Here is a 23,639-nt window from a genome sequence, read left to right as displayed (position 1 = left end):
CTCTCCCGCAATATTTTGTACCTACCTACTGCCTCCAAGTCCCTCTTGTTCTGTTTCCCCCATCTCAAAAGATACACAGGGGAGGGATTCACAGAGGCTAATCATAAATGGAAAATGTTTGCCAGAAAGGCTATATATTGGTGGATGTGGATCATCCAACACCTTTCAGTTGGGTTTCTGGTGTCTTCTTCCCCAGGGAGAAGGCACAACCTGTCAGAGGAGAGATTCTCAGGTCTAGATATGGGTTGCCGACGTCCAGTGTCCTTTGGGATGGAAACGGGAAGATCCTGTCCAAGCAGAGAAGGCTGGTGCCCAGCCGCCTTCTCCGTCCCACATGTTCCTCTCATTAGTAAAAGAGGAATTAATACCGCGTGAGCTCAGAACCCTCCTCCCAGTCACAGCCCAAATGCGTACAGAGACAAGAGGCTGACAGGGGTTTAAAAATAGCCCAGCAGCCCCCAACAGCTGCCACCCAGGATGGGAATGGCATTTGGGAGGAGGGGGTGAGACTGGCCTGGGGACAGCAGCCTGCTCTGGTTGTTGTGGGACCCGCCTCTCAAGGAGTAATCCTAGGTCTGAACCAGAGGACTGCAGGCTGCAGGTGTGGCCTCACATATCTGGATGAGTCTCCATCAAAGAAAACAATCCCTTTCAAAGCCCAGCTACCAGGGAGAAGATGTTTTGCACAGTATTCTAATATCCAAGTTTGCTGTGCAGACTTTGCGGGGTGGGGGTAACAGGTGGATCTGAACAACATCCAAACACAGGAGCCTTCCTTTGCAGCCACAACTCCCATGCAACTGGCTATGGACTTTGTTTACTTTCTCATCATTTTCCCCCTCTTTGGGCACTATTCTTCACAACAAATCAATCTCCCCAAATGCTGTATATATAATACGCACTAAGCCAGGGGTCCCCAAACTTTTTAAACAGGGGGCCAGTTCACGATCCTTTAGACCATTGGAGGGCCGGACTATAGTTGGTCACCAAACAATAGTAGTAGTAGTAGCAATAATAATAATAATAATAATAATAATAATAATAATAATAATAATAATAATAATAAAGAGGGTTGGAAGAGACCCTTTGGGCCATTTAGTCCAACCCCCTTCTGCCTTTGTGCACCAAAAGCACAAGCAAAGCACCCCTGACAGATGGCCTCCCTGCCTCAATGTTAATAATAATAATAATAATAATAATAATAATAATAACAACAACAACAACAATAATAATAATAATAATAATAAAGTGGGTTGGAAGAGACCCTTTGGGCCATTGAGTCCAACCCCCTTCTGCCTTTGTGCACCAAAAGCACAAGCAAAGCACCCCTGACAGATGGCCTCCCTGCCTCAATGTTAATAATAATAATAATAACAACAATAATAATAATAATAATAATAATAATAATAATAAAGTGGGTTGGAAGAGACCCTTTGGGCCATTGAGTCCAACCCCCTTCTGCCTTTGTGCACCAAAAGCACAAGCAAAACACCCCTGACAGATGGCTTCCCCGCCTCAATGTTAATAATAACAATAATAATAATAACAATAATAATAATAAAGAGGGTTGGAAGAGACCCTTTGGGCCATTGAGTCCAACCCCTTCTGCCTTTGTGCACCAAAACCACAAGCAAAGCACCCCTGACAGATGGCCTCTCCACCTCAATGTTAATAATAATAATAATAATAATAATAATAATAATAATAATAATAATAAAAAAAGAGAAGAGGAGAACCCTTGGGTCATTTAGCCCAACCCCCTTCTGCCTTTGTGCTGTGGGGGCCGGATAAATGGCTTCGATTGGCCGCATGTGGCCCCTGGGCCTTAGTTTGGGGACCCGTGCACTAAGCTATGCAACTCTGTCTCCCATTCACAGATGAGTCTCTATTTTTATTTTCGTAATAAGGTCCCTCAACACCACCACCCAACTACAACATTTCTCTATGGCCCTACTTATTTGAGAGGCAACCAGCTTAATACAACAATACAACAAATACATAGGTTCTTGGCTTGGTTTTCGATAATCTAAAACAGTGGTTCTCAACCTGTGGGTCCCCAGATGTTTTGGTCTACAACTCCCAGAAATCCCAGCCAGGTTAGGATTTCTGGGAGTTGAAGGCCAAAACATCTGGGGACCCACAGGTTGAGAACCACTTGATCTAAAACCACAAAGTTAGATGAGGTCGGTATCACACGGCCAAATGATAAACAGAACCTTACTGCAGAGGAAGCCATCTTATGATAAGGAAACATTTTGTATTTCTCAGGACACACTTAGCATGTCTACTAAGGCAGTAACTCCCATTGTAGAATATATTCTGCTAAGTTTTACTGGTCCTTCAAGTGTTTTGGACATCTGTTTCGAGCAGCCTCAGCCACTTCGGCCACTGGTCAGAAATTTTGTGAGCTGAAGTCCAAAACACCCAGAGATTAGGATTGTTGTACCAAGACAATAAATATTGCCATTTAAAGGTATGTGCACATACATATAGGTAAAGGTTTTCCCCTGACATTAAGTCCAGTCGTGACCGACTCTGGGGTGTGGTGCTCATCTCCATTTCTAAGCCGAAGAGCCAGCGTTGTCCGTAGACACCTCCTAGGTCATGTGGCCGGCATGACTGCATGGAGCGCCCTTACCTTCCCGCCAGAGAGGTACCTATTGATCTACTCACATTTGCATATTTCCGAATTGCTAGGTTGGCAGGAGCTGGGGCTAACAGCGGGCGCTCATTCCGCTCCCAGAATTTGAACCTGGGACCTTTCAGTCTGCAAGTTCAGCAGCTCAGCGCTTTAACACACTGCGCCACATACACATATACACCTTGAAGTTTTTGATGTCAACAAATTGCTCAATACTTAAAATGTATTAAGATGTACACAGCTTTCTTAGTACAACCCTATTCCTTCCTCTCAATACCACTAATTTGTGCTTTTTTGCTCGTGAGATCCTTGAAATGGCAGATATTTGGAGGTAGAAGTAACTTGCAGGTGCTTTTTAGAGACAGGCCCAAAGAGTTAGCCCTCGAAAATGTGCAAGGCTTACATTTAGGGTAACAGCTTTACCTTGAAATTAGACAACTTGGTTCACTTAAATCAGGCATGTCCACATTCCAGCCCAGGGGCCAATTGCGGCCCCTGCTAAAATTTCTACTGGTCCTTTCTTTCCAGGCCTCCTTTGCTTCTTTCTTCACTCCCTCCCTTTCTTGACCACAATCAAAGCCTTTATGACAGATGACCATGACGCCTCTGCTGAAAACCCTTTAAAGAAGACTCCACCAGACTCTTGAAGGCACACAACAACAACAATCCTAATTAACTTGACTTTCTTATCAGCGAAAGCAGGCCCACAGTTTCCACTGAAAGACTGGTATGTTTATTTTGGCTAAAATTGTTCTTCATTTTATATACTGCATTGTTTTGTGTGTGTGTGTGTGTGTGTGTGTGTTTTCACTGCAAATAAAACATATGCAGTGAGAATAGGAATGTGTTCATGTTTTTTTTTTAACTATAGTCTGACCCCTCAACAGGCTGAGGGACCATGAACTGGCACTCAGCTTAAAAAGTTTGGACACCCCTAATTTAAATAATCCTGAGCTATTCATCCATTATAGATACTGCACAGCAAAATATGCCTGGTCAAGTTTATGAACCACATAAACTTATAGCACGACCACATGGTTATCACAAGTTATGTACAATGGCAGCAATGCAGCAAAGACAACAAAGTCTCCCATCCTAAGAAGCAGGATAATGGGAACAAAAAAGGAGGCAAGAGGCAAAGACCCCAAGGAAAGCAAAGATAACCAGCATAATTTAGATTTTATTTTTTTTGCAGCTGATGAACAGCTAAGCCTAGTGTGAAATCCCCGAATTATTTATCATTTTTCATCTCCATCTCACGCATCAGTGAAGCAGCATACGCTACAAAGCCCTTCCTGCAAAAAAAATGAGCATAACTGTTGCCACTGCAGTAAGATCACTGTGATGTTGTGTCTGCGTGTGTTTCCCTTTACTTTTCCTAAAAGGGATTAAGCCTGATTTGCACAGCCATGCCCATGATTTGGCTCTCTCAAACCTCAGCTGTTTTCAGCCGAATGTGTAAATTGACTCCACTGACTTGCCATTCATGCTGAAGTTCTTTATGAGATGTCACGCCTCAGATGGTCCATTCACACATGCACATCATCCAGTGACGAATATGCCTGTGTAAAGACGGCCATCTGCAAGGCAGTAAAAGTTAGCGGAACATGAGCAACAGCCAAAGATGGGTGCTGAAGTGAAATTCCTTCCTTGAAAAACACTGTGTTTCAGGTGACTTCCGTATGGAGTCACACCAACAATGTTGAGCCATTCACAAGTGAGACTCATCCCTTAGGTGGAATTCTGAAATCTGAAAAATAATTGTCCCTGCACATTTGCAGTTTTGGCATTTGCATATTTGATTATTCACAAATTTGATAAAAGCATTCATCCTAGGAATCTCTAGGGCCCCTTCCACACAGCTGAATAAAATCTCACACAATCCGTTTTTAACTAGGATATATATCAGTGTGGACTTAGATAACCCAGTTCAAAGCAGATACTGTGGGATTTTCTGCCTTGATATTCTGGGATATAGGGCTGTGTGGAAGGACCCTTAGTCCTCCAGGGCAACTCCAGGGTCAATTTCTCCCAGTCCTGCTGAGGGACCTTGCGATTTCTAAAGAGAACATACCTCTCGGAATTTCTATTTCCTCTAGTGCGATTCCATGGTCAGCTTCCAGAAAAAGTCAATCAGAGTCATGTATTTTTTTAAGACAGCAATTTCTACCCAGTTTTAAACTCTCATCTTGTGTTCACTACATTTTAATCTTTTTTCTGTGTACTTTAATATACCATATGTATTTGTAGAAATATGTTTTAATATATGTGTATTTTAATATATATGTGCTCCTGCCAACCTAGCAGTTCGAAAACATGCAAATGTGAGTAGATCAATAGGTACTGCTCCGGCGGGAAGGTAACGGAGCTCCATGCAGTCATGCCAGCCACATGACCTTGGAGGAGTCTACGGACAACGCCGGCTCTTCAGCTTAGAAATGGAGATGAGCACCAACCCCCAGAGTCAGACACGACTGGACTTAACGTCAGGGAAAACCTTTATCTTTTTTTCCCCTATTTTATATAATGTTTATGTGTTTTAGTTATATTGTAACCCATCTCGAGCCACGAGGAGAGGTGGATAAGAAATAAAAACGTCATTATCTATGGCAGGTATCCTCAGATCCACAACTTTACAACATAGATTTGGGCAAAACATCAGGAGAGAATGTTTCCGGAACATGGCCATACAGCCAAGAAAACTCACAGCAATTCAGTGATTCCGGCCATGAAAGCCTTTGACAACAACATATTATTATTATTATTATTATTATTATTATTATTATTATTTATTCATGGTACAGTATTTCACTTTCACATGGGCCCTGTGCCTCTAACATTGGCAAATACAGAGAGCTGATTGTACTCCAAAATTGGCTGAGCAAGGGATACCTTTTGCTTTCTTCAATCCTCTTAAACTTGGTTTTGTGCACAAAATTATTCTAAATATTGCACGTGAAATGACCTTTGGGCTATGCTTATAAGGCCAATACGCAACACAGAGGAATATTGTGTTTAAACTTGGGTCCCATCTCCAAGGGCCCATTCACATATCCATATAACCCAAGATATCAAGGCAGATAATCCACAATATCTGCTTTGAAATGGAATATCTGAGTCCACACTGCCAGATAATCCTGTTCAATGTGGAGTTTATACAACTATGTGGAAGGGGCCCAAGATTATATGTGCCAATACGGTGATTCCAAAATCCAAAAAGATCTGACATCCAGAAGGATCTGAAATGCAAGCCTTTTGGATAAGGGCTATTCTTATATATAATGATTGTTCTTGTTTCTTTATTATAGACTGCAAAACCACAACCGGTTTCAACTCAAAAGAGTCTTCATCAGGTGTATTGTAGTCTTTTTTTCAGTTGGTTTTTTTTTTGAGTTTTTTAAATGTGAATCCTATAGAGAACACAGATAGTGGCTACCAGTTGTTTACAACACATATAGTTACATGAGACGCCTTTTGTATCTGTTTTCATATTGATGTATTGAACTAAATTTAGGTTTAATGATTTCTATATTGCGGTAATAGTGGATACTTGTCTTTGTAGTTCCAGGGAACCCATTTTCTTTTTTGAAACTAGAGTAGAGTCTCACTTATCCAAGCCTCGCTTATCCAAGCCTCTGGATTATCCAAGCCATTTTTGTAGTCAATGTTTTCAATATATTGTGATATTTTGGTGCTAAATTCGTAAATACAGTAATTACAACATAACATTACTGCGTACTGAATTACTTTTTCTGTCCAATTTGTTGTATAACATGATGTTTTGGTACTTAATTTGTAAAATCATAACCTAATTTGATGTTTATTAGGCTTTTCCTTAATCCCTCCTTATTATCCAAGATATTTGCTTATCCAAGCTTCTGCCGGTCCGTTTAGCTTGGATAAGTGAGACTCTACTGTACTAATGATGCCATGCTATTGAGCCCTGGCAGTAGTAGTGGTGTCAAATTGCACTGGTTTCCCAGTGTAGATGCACCTGCCCTGCTAGACCAGATCTGCTCCTGATCTTGTCCCTGAAAACCCACTAAGGCTAGATCTACGCTGCCCTATATCCTAGGATGGAGCCCCCTATGGCGCAGTGTGTTAAAGCACTGAGCTGCTGAACTTGCAGACCGAAAGGTCGCAGGTTAGAATCCAGGGAGTGGAGTGAGCGCTCATTGTTAGCTCCAGCTTCTGCCAACCTAACAGTTTGAAAACATGTAAATGTGAGTAGATCAATAGGTACCGCTCCAGTGGGAAGGTAACGGTGCCCCCTATGGTTCAGTGTGTTAAAGTGCTGAGCTGCTGAACTTGCAGACTGAAAAGTCGCAGGTTCGAATCCAGGGAGCGGAGTGAGCGCTCATTGATAGCTCCAGCTTCTGCCACCCTAGCAGTTTGAAAACATGCCAATTTGTTTTGTGTCAGGAGCAACCTGAGTCGCTTCTGGTGTGAGAGAATTGGCCGTCTGCAAGGACATTGCCCAGGGGACGCCCAGATGTTTTGATGTTTTTACCATCCTTGTGGGAGGCTTCTCTCATGTCCCTGCATGGAGTTGGAGCTGATAGAGGTAGTTCATCCGCGCTCTCCCCAGGTGGGATTCGAACCTGGCAGCCTTCAGGTCAGCAACCCAACCTTCAGGTTACAAGGCTTTACCCCATTATGCCACAGGGGGCTCCATGCCAATGTGAGTAGATCAATAGGTACCGCTCCGGCAGGAAGGTAACGGTGCTCCCTATGGTTCAGTGTGTTAAAGTGCTGAGCTGCTGAACTTGCAGACCGAAAAGTCGCAGGTTCGAATCCAGGGAACGGAGTGAGCGCTCATTGATAGCTCCAGCTTCTGCCACCCTAGCAGTTTGAAAACATGCCAATGTGAGTAGATCAATAGGTACCTCTCTGGCGGGAAGATAACGGTGCTCAATGCAGTCATGCCGGCCACATGACCTTGGAGGTGTCTACAGACAACACCGGCTCTTCGTCTTAGAAATGGAGATGAGCACCAACCCCCAGAGTTGGACACGACTGGAGGGGAAACATTTACCTTTTATATCCTAGGATCTGATCCCAGAGTATCTGCTTTGAACACTACCAGATAATCTGGGATAACAAAACAATCTGGGATCAGATCTTGGGATATAGGGGCAAGAGTGGAAGGGGTCTGAGCCTGCTACCCCTCCAGCCCCCAAAGCAGGCTGGCTCCCAGAAAGGGAGGTCCCACACACAGCATGTTGCACCCAAGGCAGCCATGTGCAGAAGTGCATGCAATCCCTCTCCTGGCCTCCCACCCAGAATCCCTTCCAGGGCTCACCCAGTGGGGGTCTCGCTTTCCGCGGGCGGGGGAGGGGGTGCTCCCTTCTCCTTCTTATGCTTCTTCTTCTTGCCTCGACCATTGCCTGCGATCCGGGGTTTTCAAAAAAGAAGAGGAGGAGAATCTATTTAGAGTAAGTGAACGTGGGCTTGGAGGAAAGATCCTTCTGCTTGCAAAACTTTCCCAGACAGGCAGCAGAAAAGTCAACCCAAGAAGAGGCACATCCCCCCCCCCCCAAATAGGTCTCCTTTCTTTTAAGACCTCTGCTACCCTTCCCCCCCTAATGCATGCCTCCCCTCCTTTTTTTGCTGTTGGGATCCCGAGCATTACCTTTTTTGCTGCTCATGGCCCCCCCGGCCCCTGTGAGCTCCATGCAAGCTCCAAGAGACCCTTGCGCATGCGCAGACCGGCCCCTTCCCAGCTGCAAGAGCTGCTTGGGCTTCCACCACGTGAGGCTGAGAGGGAGGGGGGAGGAGGAGGAGACTTCTGATGGGTCCACACTACCATAGAACCTCTGAGGATGCCTGCCATAGATGTGGGCGAAACGTCAGGAGAGAATACTTCTGGAACATAGCCACACAGCCCAAAAGACATACAACAACCCTGTGATCCCGGCCATGAAAGCCTTCGACAACACTACCATAGAAAGCAGGTTGCAACTGCATTATAAGGTCAGTGTAGATTGAATGATCCATGCAATGCAGTGGGTCATTGCACTCATTTTATGGTCAATGGAGAACCCATAGAATCTAGTGTAGCTGGATTATATGGTCAGGTGTTTTTTTTTTCTCTCTTTCGTGTCAGGAGCAACTTGAGTCACTTCTGGAGTGAGAAAATTGGCCGTCTGCAAGGACGTTGCCCAGGGGACGCCCGGATGTTTTGATGTTTTTACCATCCTTGTGGGAGGCTTCTCTCATGTACCTGCATGGAGCTGGAGCTGATAGAGGGAACTCATCCGCACTCTCCCCGGGTGGGATTCGAACCTGGCAGCTTTCAGGTCAGCAACCCAACCTTCAAGTCACTTAGTCCACAACACCATCTGGGGGCTCCTATATGGTCAGGTAGATCCACAAAAGCTGGGTTGCAGTTGAACATCAAGAAAACCAAGACTGAATGATAACTGGCAAATAGAGGGAGAAAACGTGAAGGCAGTGACAGAATTTCTATTTCTAGGCGTAAAGATTACTGCAGACACAGACTGCCACCAGAAAATCAGAAGATTTTATATATTTACAGTATTTATATTCCACCCTTCTCACCCCAAAGGGGACTCAGGGCGGATCACATTATACACACATAGGGCAAACATTCAATGCCCATAAACACATCAAACAGAGACTGAGACAGACAGACGCAGAGGCAATTTAACCTTCTTTTGAGGGGATGTTTTACTCTGGCCACAGGGGGGAGCAGCTGCTTCATCATCCACTCTGACGGCACTTCCTCATTAGTTAAACTTGCCTCCCCACTTTTATAAGTGGTACCTTATTTCCTACTTGATAGATGCAACTATCTTTCGGGTTGCTAGGTCAGCAACGAGCAGGGGCTATTTTTAATTTTTAATTGATGGATGCTCACCCCGCCACGGGCTGGCCTTGAACTCATGACCACATGGTCAGAGTGATTTATTGCAGCAGGCTGCTCAACAGCCTGCACCACAGCCCGGCCCCCAAAGCAGGTGGGGCTGTTTCCTTCTTGGGAGGAGAGCAATGGCCAATCTTGATAAAATAGTGAAGAGTAGAGACATCACACTGGCAACGAAGGTCTGCATAGTTAAAGCAAGTGTATTCCCCATAGTAACCTATGGATGCGAGAGCTGGACCATAAGGAAGGCTGAGCGAAGGAAGATAGACGCTTTTGAACTCTGGTGCTGGAGGAAAATCCTGAGAGTGCCTTGGACCGCGAGAAGATCCAACCAGTCCATCCTCCAGGAAATAATGCCCGGCCGCTCACTGGTGGGAAGGATCTTAGAGGCAAAGATGAAGTACTTTGGCCACATCATGAGAAGACAGGAAAGCTTGGAGAAGAGAATGATGCTGGGGAAAATGGAAGGAAAAAGGAAAAGAGGCTGACCAAGGGCAAGATGGATGGATGGTATCCTTGAAGTGACTGGCTTGACCTTGAAGGAACTGAGGGTGGCAATGGCCAACAGGGAGCTCTGGTGTGGGCTGGTCCATGAGGTCATGAAGAGTTGGAAGCAACTGAGCGAATAAACAACAACAGATCAATACAAGAATAATAATAAGGTATATAGATATATAAACCCCACTTGCCTAGTTTCCAACAGATCTCACAATCTCTGAGGATGCCTGCCTTAGATGTGGGCGAAACGTCAGGAGAGAATCCTTCTGGAACATGGCCATACAACGTCGTTGTGTCAATAATAATAATAATAATAATGTATATCCTGCCCCCTCTCCAAACAGGGCTTGCAGAAAATAAACACAGTGCAAAAACCAAAGCAAATAATAAAACAGAATACATAAACGGCCATCTCAAGAACCTAACAGAAAGTGAAACACAATAGAGTCTTACTTATCCAACCTTTACTTATCCAACATTCTGGATTATCCAATGCAGTTTGCCTCCTGCCTGGATTCACAGCTGTTTCTCTAGGCAGCAAGAACTGAACTTTTTATGGATTTATCTGTAAGTTGTTACTGTAAGTTCGCTTTATGCAATTCTATCTTTATTTGTAGTCAATTTGTTAGTAGCCAATGTTTTTGCAGTCAATGTTTTCAATAAATTGCGATGTTTTGGTGCTGAATTCGTAAATACAGTAGTTACTACATAATGTTACAGTGTATTGAACTACCTTTTCTGTTGATTTGTTGTAAAACATGATGTATTGGTGCTTAATTTGTAAAATCATAATGTAATTCGACGTTTAATAGGCCTTTCCTTAATCCTTCCTTATTATCCAACATTTTCCCAGCTGATCTATGGTGTCAAACTGCATTAATTTTGCCATATAGATGAATCCGTCACTTGGGATTCTGGCAGCCGAGTGTCATGAAGGGAGAATAAATAATCTCATGTGTTAAAATTATACTATTTTTACTGCTAAAGAAAGGGACGGGTGCTTTAAGGAATATCTCCATCCTGTGGTAGAATAACTTGGCTGGATTTCAGTACTATTTAGGAAGAGCGTAGAGGGTGGGACAGCTATTTCTTTGGCCTCAGCTACACTGTCAAAGAATCCAGGTTGAAGCCGTATAAACTGCATTGTATGAGTCTACACTGACCATACAATCTAGCTTTAAATTGCATTTCATGTCGGATTGGGCTTTTGTTATGGGTATTAAAATATTTGTTGGGCCGGTATTGTATTAATCCCCATATTGAGCAATTGGAGAGGGTGGCTAAGAGAAGACCTTAAGTCTCTATCCCAGGCATTGGCAAACTTTGCCCTTCCAGGTCTTTTGGCCTCCCAACGCCCACAATTCCTAATAGTCTGTAGACTGATAGGAATTGTGGGAGTTGAAGTCCAAAACACCTGGAGGGGCAAAGTTTGTCCATGCCTGCTCTATCGCAGTCTGGCTTGAATCCCAGTGCATGGAATCACACTTCTCACATCCTTTTCTCTAATGTGGTGTGTCCAAATCATTTCAAACTTAGAATGATCCTAAGCAACCCTGTCACAGGGTTTTCATGGCAGAATTTGTTCAGAGACTATTTGCTTTTGGCTTCCCCTGAGGTTGAGAGAGTGTGACTTGCCCAAGGTCCCCCAGTGGATTTCCACAAAAGAGTGGGAATGTGAACCATAGTCTGGAGTCATACAACACGCAAAGCATTATGCCATGCTGACTCTGAACTGAGACATTTTTTACGTACAGACATCATTATCATTATCATAATTTTTTTCCCTAGGGGCTGTGATGACTCATGGACCTTGTAGTCCTGCTCATGGCATTGTGATGCCTGATGAAGAAGAAAACTTGGGTTTTTTACCTTCCCAGTCAGAACTGGATTCTTCCCAGACAGATTCTTCCCAGCCAGATCTGGGAACCTTGCACCTGCAAGAGGGTTATGTTCCAGAGGTATGTCAAACAAACACTGAGGCTACATCTCCTGTGTTTTCTCGCCATGAGTTTTGTAAACAACAGAGAGGTTTGGAAGCGGCCTCGCGCAGGAGTGCTAGAATAATTGCTAAGAATTTAGCCAATTAAGCCTGCTTTCCATGAGAATCTTTAAGGAGTCAAACATCTGGTCTCAGAGATTAGCTTTCGTTTCTGGTTCCCAGAGAACTGCTCTCGGCGGGAAAGTTAGACTCGATATAGGTGTTTTACCCGCGGAGTAACTTTGCGGAGTCAATTCGTCAGCCTCCGGAGCGAGTTGTGTCTGGACAGCGCGCTCCGTTCCAAGCCTCGCTCCTGTTTCAAGCCCTGTCCCTGATTCCAAGCCTTCGCTCCTGTTTCCAGCCTTGTTTACCTTCGCGGACCTTGCCTTGTTTCCCAGGGCTCAGCCTTGCTTTGTTTTCCCGGATTTTGCCAAGTAATTCCACGGATCTTGTTCTTGCTCCTCGTTACCTTGTTGCCTTGAATCAAGCCTTGTGTTCTAAGTATCAAGTTATTTCCTAGCCTTGCTCAAGTTCATGGACTAAAGGACCTTGTCATCTCCCCTCACTTGCTTGACAAGTGAGTGTTTCGGTTATTGGATTACAACTTTGGACCTTAATATTTCATATTGAACATTGTTTCTTTGGACTAATTCTGACCTTTCCTGAAAGGTCTAACTCTGGACTATTTTCTACACTTGTTTTTATTAACTTTTTATATTCCTCCAATAAAGATATTAGATAGGTTCTGGCCTCTGTGTATGGTTATTGGTGCTCTGTAGCCTGGGTCGTGACAGGGGCAATAATGCTTCCATGCTTGACTTAACATCTTAAAGCTGTTATGCAGGATAATTCTCCAAATAATTTGATGCTGAAATTGAGAGTCTATTCACACTCACAGTTAAAGCACTACAGTTCTATTATAAGTACCATGGCTGCATCCTTTGAAATCCTGGGATTTGTAGTTTGTTCAGAGTTCCAAGACTGAAGATCGCTTCACTGCCAATCCCAAGAATCCATGGGGTGTTGCCATAGAAGCTAAAGTGGAATAATAGTGCTAGAACAGTGTTCTGTGATAATAATCACCTGGGTTTTCTGTGATGATAATAATAATACTATGTAACACAATTTTTGTCCCTGGGTTATAAATGTCATTTCCTAATTGGTTCTATCTTAAAAACGTGGAAAAAGTCTATTAAACTGGAAAAACTTTGTTTTCCTGGACATCCTGCAGCACATGTTGCTATAGTTTTTCAAAGAATATCTGACAGAGTCTCAACCAATTCCGCGTTGTTTGTGGCAGCCCCAAAAATGAAGTTTCTGGAGTATAACAATGACTTTCAAAGTAAGTACTCCACAATGAAACAGGATTAACAGTTTCAAACCAAGAACATAATTTTTTTCAAATTTTGTTACATAGTGTAATTGAATTTTAAATTGGTTGTTGTGCATTTTCCAGGCTCTATGGCTATGTTCCAGAAGCATTCTCTCCTGACGTTTTACCCACATCTATGGCAGGCATCCTCAGAGGTTGTGAAGATGCCTGCCATAGATGTAGGCAAAAGGTCAGGAGAGAATGCCTTGGAACATAGCCATAAAGCAACTCAGTGATTCCGGCCATGAAAGCCTTCGACAACACATTGAATTTTAAATATTTACACCTATAAGTTGGAAAGTTGCAACTGAAGTTATGCAAAATTCAATGACGAAATATTGTGCGCATGTGGGTGGGTGGGAGAGTTGTTAAATTTCCCGCTCTCATTTTGACCCTCAATGGGCCCTCCAGGCAATTTATAACGAATTTTCATTATCTAGCATGTTTCAGCTTGTAGCCCAACCTATGGACTACATAGCCCATGACTTCTCAGCACAACGCCTTGACTAAACCCTACCTGAGCAATCCACAAGTGATGGCGTAACAACTGTAGGATCTCATTTCAAATCATTGGCTTATATAAATTGTTCTGCTTTCTGATGCCAACCTAGAGCTAAACCAGGACTGGAAAACCTGATCTCTTTGTAGGAAGACTTGTAGGCAGCTCACTTTGAAATTTGCATACTTTTTGGTCTGGTGATTGGAGATGAAACAAAGCACTGCCTCCCTTAGAACCAAGCATCTATAGTGCCACAGTATTACAGATGGCCCCCAACATTTGCAGGTATAATTTCTGAAGATTTGATTATTTGTGGATTTGATTAATATGGCCTCTTCGTTGTGTGATTTCGGCACTGCTAAAACCATGGATTTGGGGCTTGGAGTGTCAAGCGTCCCAGAGGCCAGATGAAAGGAAAATCAGAGGTTTTCTCAGTGGTCAAAGAGGATGTCACTGCAAAGAACAGACATACCTCAATGCAAACATACAGAAATATTTATAGCACTTTGACAGTAGTTTAAAACAAAGGGCTTCTGTTGCCTTGAATGTCAATTGGTCCAGGTCATGGCAGACTAGGATCTGCAGGCTGGTTGGCAGGGATGCGCTGTCTGTCATCATGGCCAGTTGGTCTCTGGGTTTGGGGAAAAAATTGTCATTGCTCATATTAAGTTTTGGGCTGACAACTATCATGTCAGACTACACAGAGAAGCCATTGAAATCCAAAAGCATGTGGACAACTTCAACAGAAAGGAGGAAACCATGAAAATGAACAAAATCTGGCTACCAGTACTAAAAAAACTCAAAAATCAGAACAGTAAATAAGAAGCAACACTCTGATACATGGGAACTAGGGGCAGTTAACAAAGAATGCCCCCAGGCAGAAAGTAACTAGCAGATGTAGCCATTCAATGCAAATTAGGGTGATTAACTGGAACATTCACACTGGCAAGAGTTCCTCCCTCACCCTGGACTTCCCATAGATATATATAAACATTCCTTGCTTAGTTTTTCAATACCTCACAACCTCTGAGGATGCCTGCCATAGATGTGGGCGAAACGTCAGGAGAGAATACTTCTAGAACATGGCCATACAGCCCGGAAAACATACAACAACCCTTTTGGGCTGTTGTTTGTTCTGCCTCTCATGTTGTGTGTGAAGGAAAGAATGTGGATGGGTTTGAGGTAATGGGTGCTAACTGTGGTCGTTTCCCATATTGGGGTACATGTTGGTGGAATAATGGGTAGCAATGGGTGTTAAACTGCCTAAATGGGTTCCCAGGAAGAGAACCCAGGAGGGTGTTCGGAAACTTCTTTAAGATCTTTCCATGACCATGGTTTTTGAGGTTCCATGATTTCAATAACATCTCTATGAATGCCTAGGCCTTTCAGTACAATCAACTTCTAGCACCAGAGGACCTAGAAATTCCTAGAGAGCTGTTCTCTCAGGTAACAACAGCAGCAACAACAACAATTTTTGTTTGCAATTTTCCCCTTTTGTAGGAGTCCTGTGTCCTTTCTATCTGAGAGAAAAGACATATCTGAAGTGGCCTGTACATGGAACTATATGAAGAATATTTTACTTATTAAACCATAATAGACAGATGAGGGCTAGTTGTCATCATGGGAACCTGTACTAACAGTGCAAGACTCATTTTTGCCTGGAGGGTGAAATCAATACAGCGAGCCTCTGTATCCACTGGGATTTGACTCCAAGACTTCATGTGGATATCAAAATACATGGATACTCAGGTCCTATTACAGTAGAGTCTCACTTATCCAACACTCGCTTATCCAATGTTCTGGATTATCCAACGCTATTTTGTAGTCAATGTTTTCAATACATTGTGATATTCTGGTGCCAAGTTCGTAAATACAGTAAATTCTACATAGCATTACTGTGTATTGAACTACTTGTTCTGTCAAATTTGTGGTATAACATGATGTTTTGGTGCTTAATTTGTAAAAGCATAATCTAATTTGATGTTTAATAGGCTTTTCCTTAATCCCTCCTTATTATCCAACATATTCGCTTATCCAACATTCTGCCGGCCCGTTTATGTTGGATAAGTGAGACTCTACTGTATATACAATGCCATAGTAGGATGATGTCCCTTATATAAAATGTCAAAATTCATGTGTCTTTGGGGATTAAAAAAACATATTCAAGACATGGATGTGTTGAATCTGCAGATGTAGAACTCTTTGATATTGGTGGGTAGCCTGGACATCCCTCCACACAGAGAAAAATACTCCAGGAAGGTGTGTGTGTTCTTGTCATGCCAGCTTTTTATGTGGAGAGAGATCTTCTATGTGGAGAAGGGTTACTCATAAGAGATCTGAACTTACCTGTGGTCTCAGATGGTATACCTCAAATACAGGAATGTTACCTTAATGGGAATTATGATTCACCAGTTCTATAACATGTGTTGGACTGCAACTTCCATAATCTTTTTGCATTATGACAATGCTAGGTGGGAGCAGGACTCCTATAACCTTTTCTGTACAGGTGTTCTGCACTGTGATGAAAACTTTGGAATTTTCCAGAGGCAAAATGCATCTGTTAAAATTGATGACACTAACCATACACCACCTAATGCAAAGTTGTGTTCCTTTACAACTGATTCAAGAAACAGGATCCTAGCAATCAAAAAGGGGAGCAACTGGATTATAAATTCTCAAGTTACAGGCAGTCAGTGGCACAAATTCACTGAAAGGAATATGGAACCACCCTTTCAAAAGCATTGAATTTATTTATTTATTTATTTACTTACAGTATTTATATTCCGCCCTTCTCACTGCAAAGGGGACTCGGAGCTGATTACTGTGCACACATACACTTGGCAAACATTCAGTGTCATTAGACATACAACATATAGACAGACACAGAGGCAATTTAACATTTTCCAGCTTCCAGCTTCATAAGGATATGCTCAATTCCAGCCACAGGGGGAGCTGCCACTTCATCGTCCACTTGTGACACTGAGTCCTTGATGGTAACATCCTCATTCCTTTCCGCAGGTTGCTGGCAGTTTTTTATGGTGTCATACATTAATTAAATTAGCCTCCCTACATAAAGCGGTACCTAAATTTTCTACTCGACAGATGCCACTGTTTTCCGAGCTGCTTAGGTCAATAGCAAGCTAGGCTATTAATGGTCGGGAGCTCATTCCGACCCAGGCTGGCTTTGAACCCATGATCTCTTGGTCAGTAGTGATGTATTGCAACTGGCTACTAACCAGCTGCATCACAGCTCGGTACTTGATCTGCACGTAACTGAACATCAGTGTGGTTAATGGTGACAGCAAATAAAACCCATATATGTGGCATTCCAATACAGAAGGATGATGTTGAAGCAGCTGCATTGCCATGTCATAGGCTGACCTCTCAGCTAATACCAGATGTGGCAGCAGAGAACAAAGAAGTTGTCATGTTGCATACAAAGCTCAAGTATACAACCAACAGTCTCGGGGCTTTATTTAGGAATCCTGCATTTAAAGACATGTTGATAGGCATTTTCCGTAAGGTAGAAGGGGTACTAACCCACCCCCCGAAATGTGGTGTGATGTGAAGTGTACTCGCAACTTACCAAAGGTTGATGGAATTATATTGTGGATAGATTTTGCAATCTCTCATAGTATAAGTGTCCTGCTCACTTCAAAGGATCAGTCTGAACGCAGATCAGAGATAACTGCTCTCAAATCCAATCTTTATTGAAGAATACATGACTTTGGAAAAGTCAGGAATGACCCAATGTTTACATACAACTATTTTTATAACTTTTGATGCTACGTAACACCACACGTAAATATCATCATCAAGTCCCACCCCCAATATCACATTACTACCATTTTCACACACTAGACCAATTATAATTGTTTATACTTTCGGCCCCAAGTTCCCAGGCATATTCTATCTTCTTCTGCCAGGTGCTTCTGGGATTGTTTATGTTATGACTCCCAGTTACAGGGCTGAATTACCAAAGCCCTGTAACTGGGTTCCATGACATGGTGCCCTCCTTTTCTTCGTCCTCCTCTTCGGTTCTTCTTTCATCACAAGTCTGAAACAAAACAATAATTCTATGTGTCCATTTTGTCCAAAGTACCCCTATATTTTTTCAGTAAGCTACGATGGAATACAGGGTGTAATTTCCCTAAACTTTTTGGCAATGCCAACTGGAAAGTCACCTCGTTGATAACACCCTGTATTCTAAATGGTCCAATATATTTAGGGCCCAATTTTTTCGAAGGTAGCCCCAGTTTGATGTTTTGGGTACTTAGCCACACTAAATCTCCTTTGTCCAATTTATCACCTTCCACCCTCTTTCTGTCTGCGAATACTTTATACTTTTTATGTGCTTCTTTTAAGGATGCAGTCACTTGACTCCAGCATTCCATCATTTGCGCTTTCCATTTCCCTGCCTCTGTTCCCTCATTCTCTGTCCATCTCGGCAGCTGGGGCAGAGGCTGTATTTCATACCCGTAAACTACTTCAAAGGGGGTTTTATTTGTTGCTGAATGTATAGTCGAATTAAAAGCTAGTTCTGCAAAAGCCAACCACCGAGACCAGTCATTTTGTCTCATGTTAGAGTACATTCGAAGGAACTGCCCAAGTGTCTGCTGAGTACGTTCTACCGCCCCATTTGTCATGGGGTGAAAAGCAGAACTTAAACTCCTTTCTGCTCCTAGCATTTCCAGGAATTTTCCCCAAAATTTTGCTGTGAATTGTACTCCTCTGTCACTGACCACTCTACTGGGACATCCATGCAGTTTGTAAATGTGGTTTATGTACAATTCAGCTAGTTTCTCGGCTGATGGTAGTTTCGTCAGTGCTATAAAGTGGGCCTGTTTAGAAAACAGGTCCAATACTGTCCAAATATAACGATGTCCTTTGCTAACCGGTAGTTCCCCCACAAAGTCCATAGCTACACATTCCCAAGGTCTGGTAGGTTCTGCTACTGTTTGTAATAATCCCATTGGCTTCCCTCCTCTCGATTTATTTCTGGCACAATCATCACATTGAACAACATGATTTTTTATGTCCTTCCTCATCCCTGGCCACCAGCAATGTTTTGCTATTGCTTTTGTTGTTTTTGTAATTCCTGTATGACCAGCGCTCTGGTTATTGTGAAAACGATGCAAAATCTTGATCCTTAATGTTGCTGGGATATACAGTTTCTTGTTCACAAACCAAAATCCCCCCTTCTGCTCCCCCTGTTCTGCATTGGATGCGATCCACTGGTCTCCTTCATAAGACTGTTTCAGCTCGTTTCCCCAATTATCTTTTCCGTCGAGTTCAACCATAGCAGTGTTCTCCTTTTGGGTTTGTGCTCTTGTTCTGACAGCTAAGCCCCATTGTTTATCAGAGAATATTGTCCCCTCTTTTGCTGTGGGTATTCCTTCGTGTTGAGGCATGCGTGAAAGAGCATCTGCCAAGACATTCTGCTTCCCTTGAAAAAACTTTAATTGGAAATCGAACCTGCTGAAGTATTGTGCCCATCTAATCTGTTTGGGGGACAATTTTCGAGGGGACTTTAAATACTGGAGGTTCTTATGGTCAGACCAAATTTCAAATGGGATTCCGCTTCCTTCGAGAAAGTGTCGCCAGCATTCTAAGGCTTTTAATATGGCTAGTGCCTCTTTTTCCCATATCGGCCAACATTTTTCAGTTTCGCTGAACTTCCGGGACAAATATCCACAGGGTTTTAAGTTCCCATTTTGATCCTTTTGCAATAGTACTGCCCCATACGCACAGTCTGAGGCATCGCAATGGATTATGAAAGGGCTCCTGATATCGGGGTGTTTTAGAATGGGTCTTTCTGTGAAGCATTCTTTTAGGGTTTCAAATGCCTTTTGGCATTCTGGCGTCCAACTTAGTTTGGCGCCAGGAGCTTTTACTTTTGCTGTCTCTCCTTTCCCTTTTGTTTTTAAAAGTTCAGTAAGGGGTGCGGTTATTTGCGCGAAGCCTTTTATGAAGGACCTATAAAAATTTGCAAACCCCAGAAACGATTGCAATTGCCTCCTTGTTTGAGGCACTCCCCATTCTTTTACATCTGATACTTTAGCTGGATCCATAGCTAACCCTTCTGGAGATATCCGATACCCCAGAAAGTCAATTTGAGTTTTATTAAATTCACATTTGGACAGTTTTGCGTACAGCTTTGCTTCTCTTAGTCTCTGCAAAACTTCCCGGACCAATTTCACGTGCTTTTCCTTATCTTCAGTCACAATCAAGATATCATCAAGAAATATGAATACCCCTCTGTACAACAATGGGTGCAGTATTTCATTTATAAGCTGCATAAAGCACCCGCCTCCATTTTTTAATCCGAAAGGCAAAATTTTATATTCAAAATGGCCGAATGCGCAGGAAAATGCAGTTTTCCAAGTATCCTCCGGTTTGATCCTTAATTTATGATATGCTTCAATTAAATCAAGTTTAGTAAATATGCTCCCTTTTTTCAATACGGTAATTAAATCCTTTACTAAGGGCATAGGGTATTTATTGTCCTTAGTAATTGCATTTAAATTTCGATAATCAATGCACAATCTTAGGGAGTTGTCTTTCTTTCTCCTGAATAACACTGGGGCCCCGAGAGGAGAATTGGATGGCTTAATGAAGCCCCGCGCCAGGTTTTTATCAATGTATTTCCTCAATTCCTCCTTCTCCTGCACAGACATGGGATACACTTTTGGTTTTGGTAAGTTTGCTCCTGGGGTTATTTCAATTTCTACTTCTATATTCCTTTTGGGAGGTAATTTACTTGCCTCTTTCTGATTGAACACATCCACAAAGTCTCTGTATTCAGGTGGCAATAGCTGTGGGTCTATTTCACCTTCTTCATCTCCCTCGTCCTCCTCTTCTGCAATCTTGCTTATCTCCCATTGCGTCTGCTGTTCTTTAAATGCTAGGCTCTTTCCTCTCCAATCTACTTCGGGATTTGCCTGTTCGAGCCATGGTATCCCTAATATTACGTGGTATGTGGCAATAGGGGCTATCACAAAGGATATTCTTCCTTCCCATTTGCCTATTTTACATGGGACCTCCCGTATTTCCTTTGTAGATACTTCCCCAGTAGCAACTGATCCGTCTAGCTGCGAAAACGCAATTGGGGAGTCAAGCGCCATCTGCTGGCATTTCAACGCTCCTGCTAACTCTGGAGTTATAATATTCCTGGAACAACCACAATCCACAAATGCCTTGCAGGTGGCCCGATTCTCTAGCCCCGAGAGGCAGATTGGCACTACTATCATGCGTTTGTCCCGACTCACCAATTTTTCTGAAGATTCTGGGGCTTGCACCTCCTCCTCCGCACGCCTCCCGGTTGCTGGCTTGGGCTTTGAGGGTTTTGGCGGCTCCCCCTTCCGGGCCCAGCATTCTGCTGCTCGATGGCCCGTCTTCCCACATACAAAGCATCCCGGTTTAGGTTTGTTGTCATCTCCTCTGGAGGGAATCCCCGGTCTCCCTCCGGGTCCTTCCTGCTTCCTCGTTTCTCCTCGACCTCTCGCCACCGGTCTTTGCTGGCCGCCGCTGCTCCTGAAGCGCTTTACTTGGGCCAGGGTGGATTCAACGCGCCCCGCTAGTTGAATCCATCCCTGTAACGTTTCGGGGTCATCTCTGTGCGCTGCCCAGCTGAAAACCTCGGGGCGTAGTCCCTCTTTAAATATTTCCACTTTGGTTACTTCGGACCACTCCGGCACCCTTTCCGCGAGGTTGAGGAATTCCTCTGCGTACTCGGGCACCGTTTTGTCCCTCTGCTTTATTCCTCTAAGCTGGTCTCGAGCTCTCAATTGCTCTAGCCGGTCTCTGAACCGGTTTTCCAGTGCGGCGAGGAAGCGGGGCACTGACCTCAGGCATGGGTCCTGTCTGGCATGTAGTTGCACATACCAGCTGGCCGCTCCTCTCTTTAGTGTGTTGCCGATGGCCCGAACCCTGCTTGCTTCGGAGGGGAATGTGTGTGCATTGTCTTCCATGTATCCCCTGATGCTAATTAGAAAAAAGTTCAGCTCGGCTGATTCCCCTCCGTATTCTAGCTTGAGATCTTCCCTTCTTGGCATCCATTCGGTGGCCCGTTGATGCTGTCTGGGAGGCATGGGGAAGGGTTGCATCGGGTTTCCTTGGATGGCCCCTTGGAACACGCCGCGCCCCACTCCGGTGGTCATTCTGCGCGGCTCCCGAAATCCTGCCGCCGCTGTCGGCCCTTCCCCCCATCCGCATACTGGCCTCGCTGTAGCCCCCGCATCTCGCCTTTCCTCGTCGTACGGCACGTCCTCCTCCTCTTCCTGGATCTCCTGCTCCTCTCCGCCTTCGTCAGCTAATCCACTGGACCCGATCCCTGGCCCCAGTGGTCTTTCTACTCCGACGCCCATTCGGGGGGTTGGGAGCTCTGTTGGGGTTGGCGGCCTCAGAATTCCCAGAGCTTGCTGGCGCTCCACTTCGCGCGCCATTCTGTCCCGGAACTCCAGCTCTTGCCAATATTCCTCGTCTCCCTCGTCCCTTGCCGCCGCGGGACTCTGCGTTGAAGCTCGCTGTCCCCTCTGGCTCCAATCGCCTCCTTTGCTTGGCTCTCTCTCGGCGCCATATCGGATGTGCTCTTTTTGGAGATTCTCTTCCAATATTGGCACTATTCTCCCCACGGTATCCGACAGCCTGGATAAATGAGTTTCCAGGATGGATAACCGCAGGGCCACGGTCTCCGGCATGCTTCCTCCAGATCCCCAACTGGTTTCTGCCGCCGCCGGAACGCCTCTTCCCCCTCTGGGAATCCTCTGGGTCACGCCATCCGGCTTGGGGTACCCCGTAGAGGAAGCTATGGCTTGCAATGTCTCTTCTGCCAACGGCCGAGCTCCCAGCGAAGGCCCCTTTGCTCCGTCATGGCTTTGATCTCCTTCCCTGCTCATTATCACTTCACTGCAAATTTGCAGGAGGGTGAGAACGGGATTCCTGACTTAATTGTCCTGCTCACTTCAAAGGATCAGTCTGAACGCAGATCAGAGATAACTGCTCTCAAATCCAATCTTTATTGAAGAATACATGACTTTGGAAAAGTCAGGAATGACCCAATGTTTACATACAACTATTTTTATAACTTTTGATGCTACGTAACACCACACGTAAATATCATCATCAAGTCCCACCCCCAATATCACATTACTACCATTTTCACACACTAGACCAATTATAATTGTTTATACTTTCGGCCCCAAGTTCCCAGGCATATTCTATCTTCTTCTGCCAGGTGCTTCTGGGATTGTTTATGTTATGACTCCCAGTTACAGGGCTGAATTACCAAAGCCCTGTAACTGGGTTCCATGACAATAAGTTGGGGTCATTCAATTAGCCTGATTTGTAGGAGGTTCAAGAAAAAAAGAGAAGGTAGTGTATCTTCTCATAAAATATAGTTAATCTACAGTGGCCCTTGGTATTAGCTGGAGTTTAATTCCAGGAACACCCCACCCCTCTGGGCTACCAAAATGAATTGATGCTCAAGTCCTATTGTATATTCAATGGCATGTTCAAATGTTATCCTTTATATAAAATGTCAAAAAGAGGCATTTCTTAGATGTGGGGAAGGGGAATATTTTCATGCCACAAATGGTTGAATCAGTGGATACTGAATCCATGAAGGCAAACGTCTGATGGTATGGAAGATACATCCTGTGGTTTGAATATTGTATTCCATTCAATGCATCTGAAGAGGCTCATTGAACTGCATGAAAATTCACTCTTAAAGGTGCTACTAGATTCCTTTCCTTCACTTTAAAAAAC

At 43.8% G+C, this 23,639-nt stretch overlaps 1 protein-coding gene and 1 long non-coding RNA gene across 4 annotated transcripts in view; one reads left to right on the top strand and one right to left on the bottom strand.

The window, feature by feature from the left end:
• The window catches only part of srpk3 (SRSF protein kinase 3), a 47,797-nt gene extending 39,414 nt beyond the window's left edge, over positions 1-8,383 (bottom strand). Inside the window, exons 1-2 of one of the 3 annotated variants that reach the window (XM_062971263.1) lie at positions 8,274-8,383; positions 7,944-8,028 (exon numbers count right to left, since the gene is read on the bottom strand). In XM_062971263.1, coding sequence (XP_062827333.1) covers positions 7,944-8,028; positions 8,274-8,316 — 128 coding nt within the window. In that variant the 5' untranslated portion in view covers positions 8,317-8,383. Of the gene's footprint in view, positions 1-25; positions 360-7,943; positions 8,029-8,273 lie in introns of those variants that run through there. The other 2 variants (XM_008103866.3, XM_008103867.3) reach the window with 2 other exon arrangements.
• Positions 8,384-8,420: 37 nt separating this feature from the next.
• Positions 8,421-23,639, top strand: part of LOC134296394 (uncharacterized) — a 38,867-nt gene continuing 23,648 nt past the window's right edge. The window contains exon 1 of the long non-coding RNA XR_010003125.1: positions 8,421-8,614. This is a non-coding gene — a long non-coding RNA (uncharacterized LOC134296394). The remainder of the gene's footprint in view (positions 8,615-23,639) is intronic.

The sequence above is a fragment of the Anolis carolinensis genome, chromosome 2, assembly GCF_035594765.1.
Source record: "Anolis carolinensis isolate JA03-04 chromosome 2, rAnoCar3.1.pri, whole genome shotgun sequence".
In the NCBI taxonomy this organism is placed as follows: Eukaryota; Metazoa; Chordata; class Lepidosauria; order Squamata; family Dactyloidae; genus Anolis; species Anolis carolinensis.
Note: the sequence above shows the minus strand (reverse complement) of the source record. Positions and strands in the feature narration are given on the sequence as shown.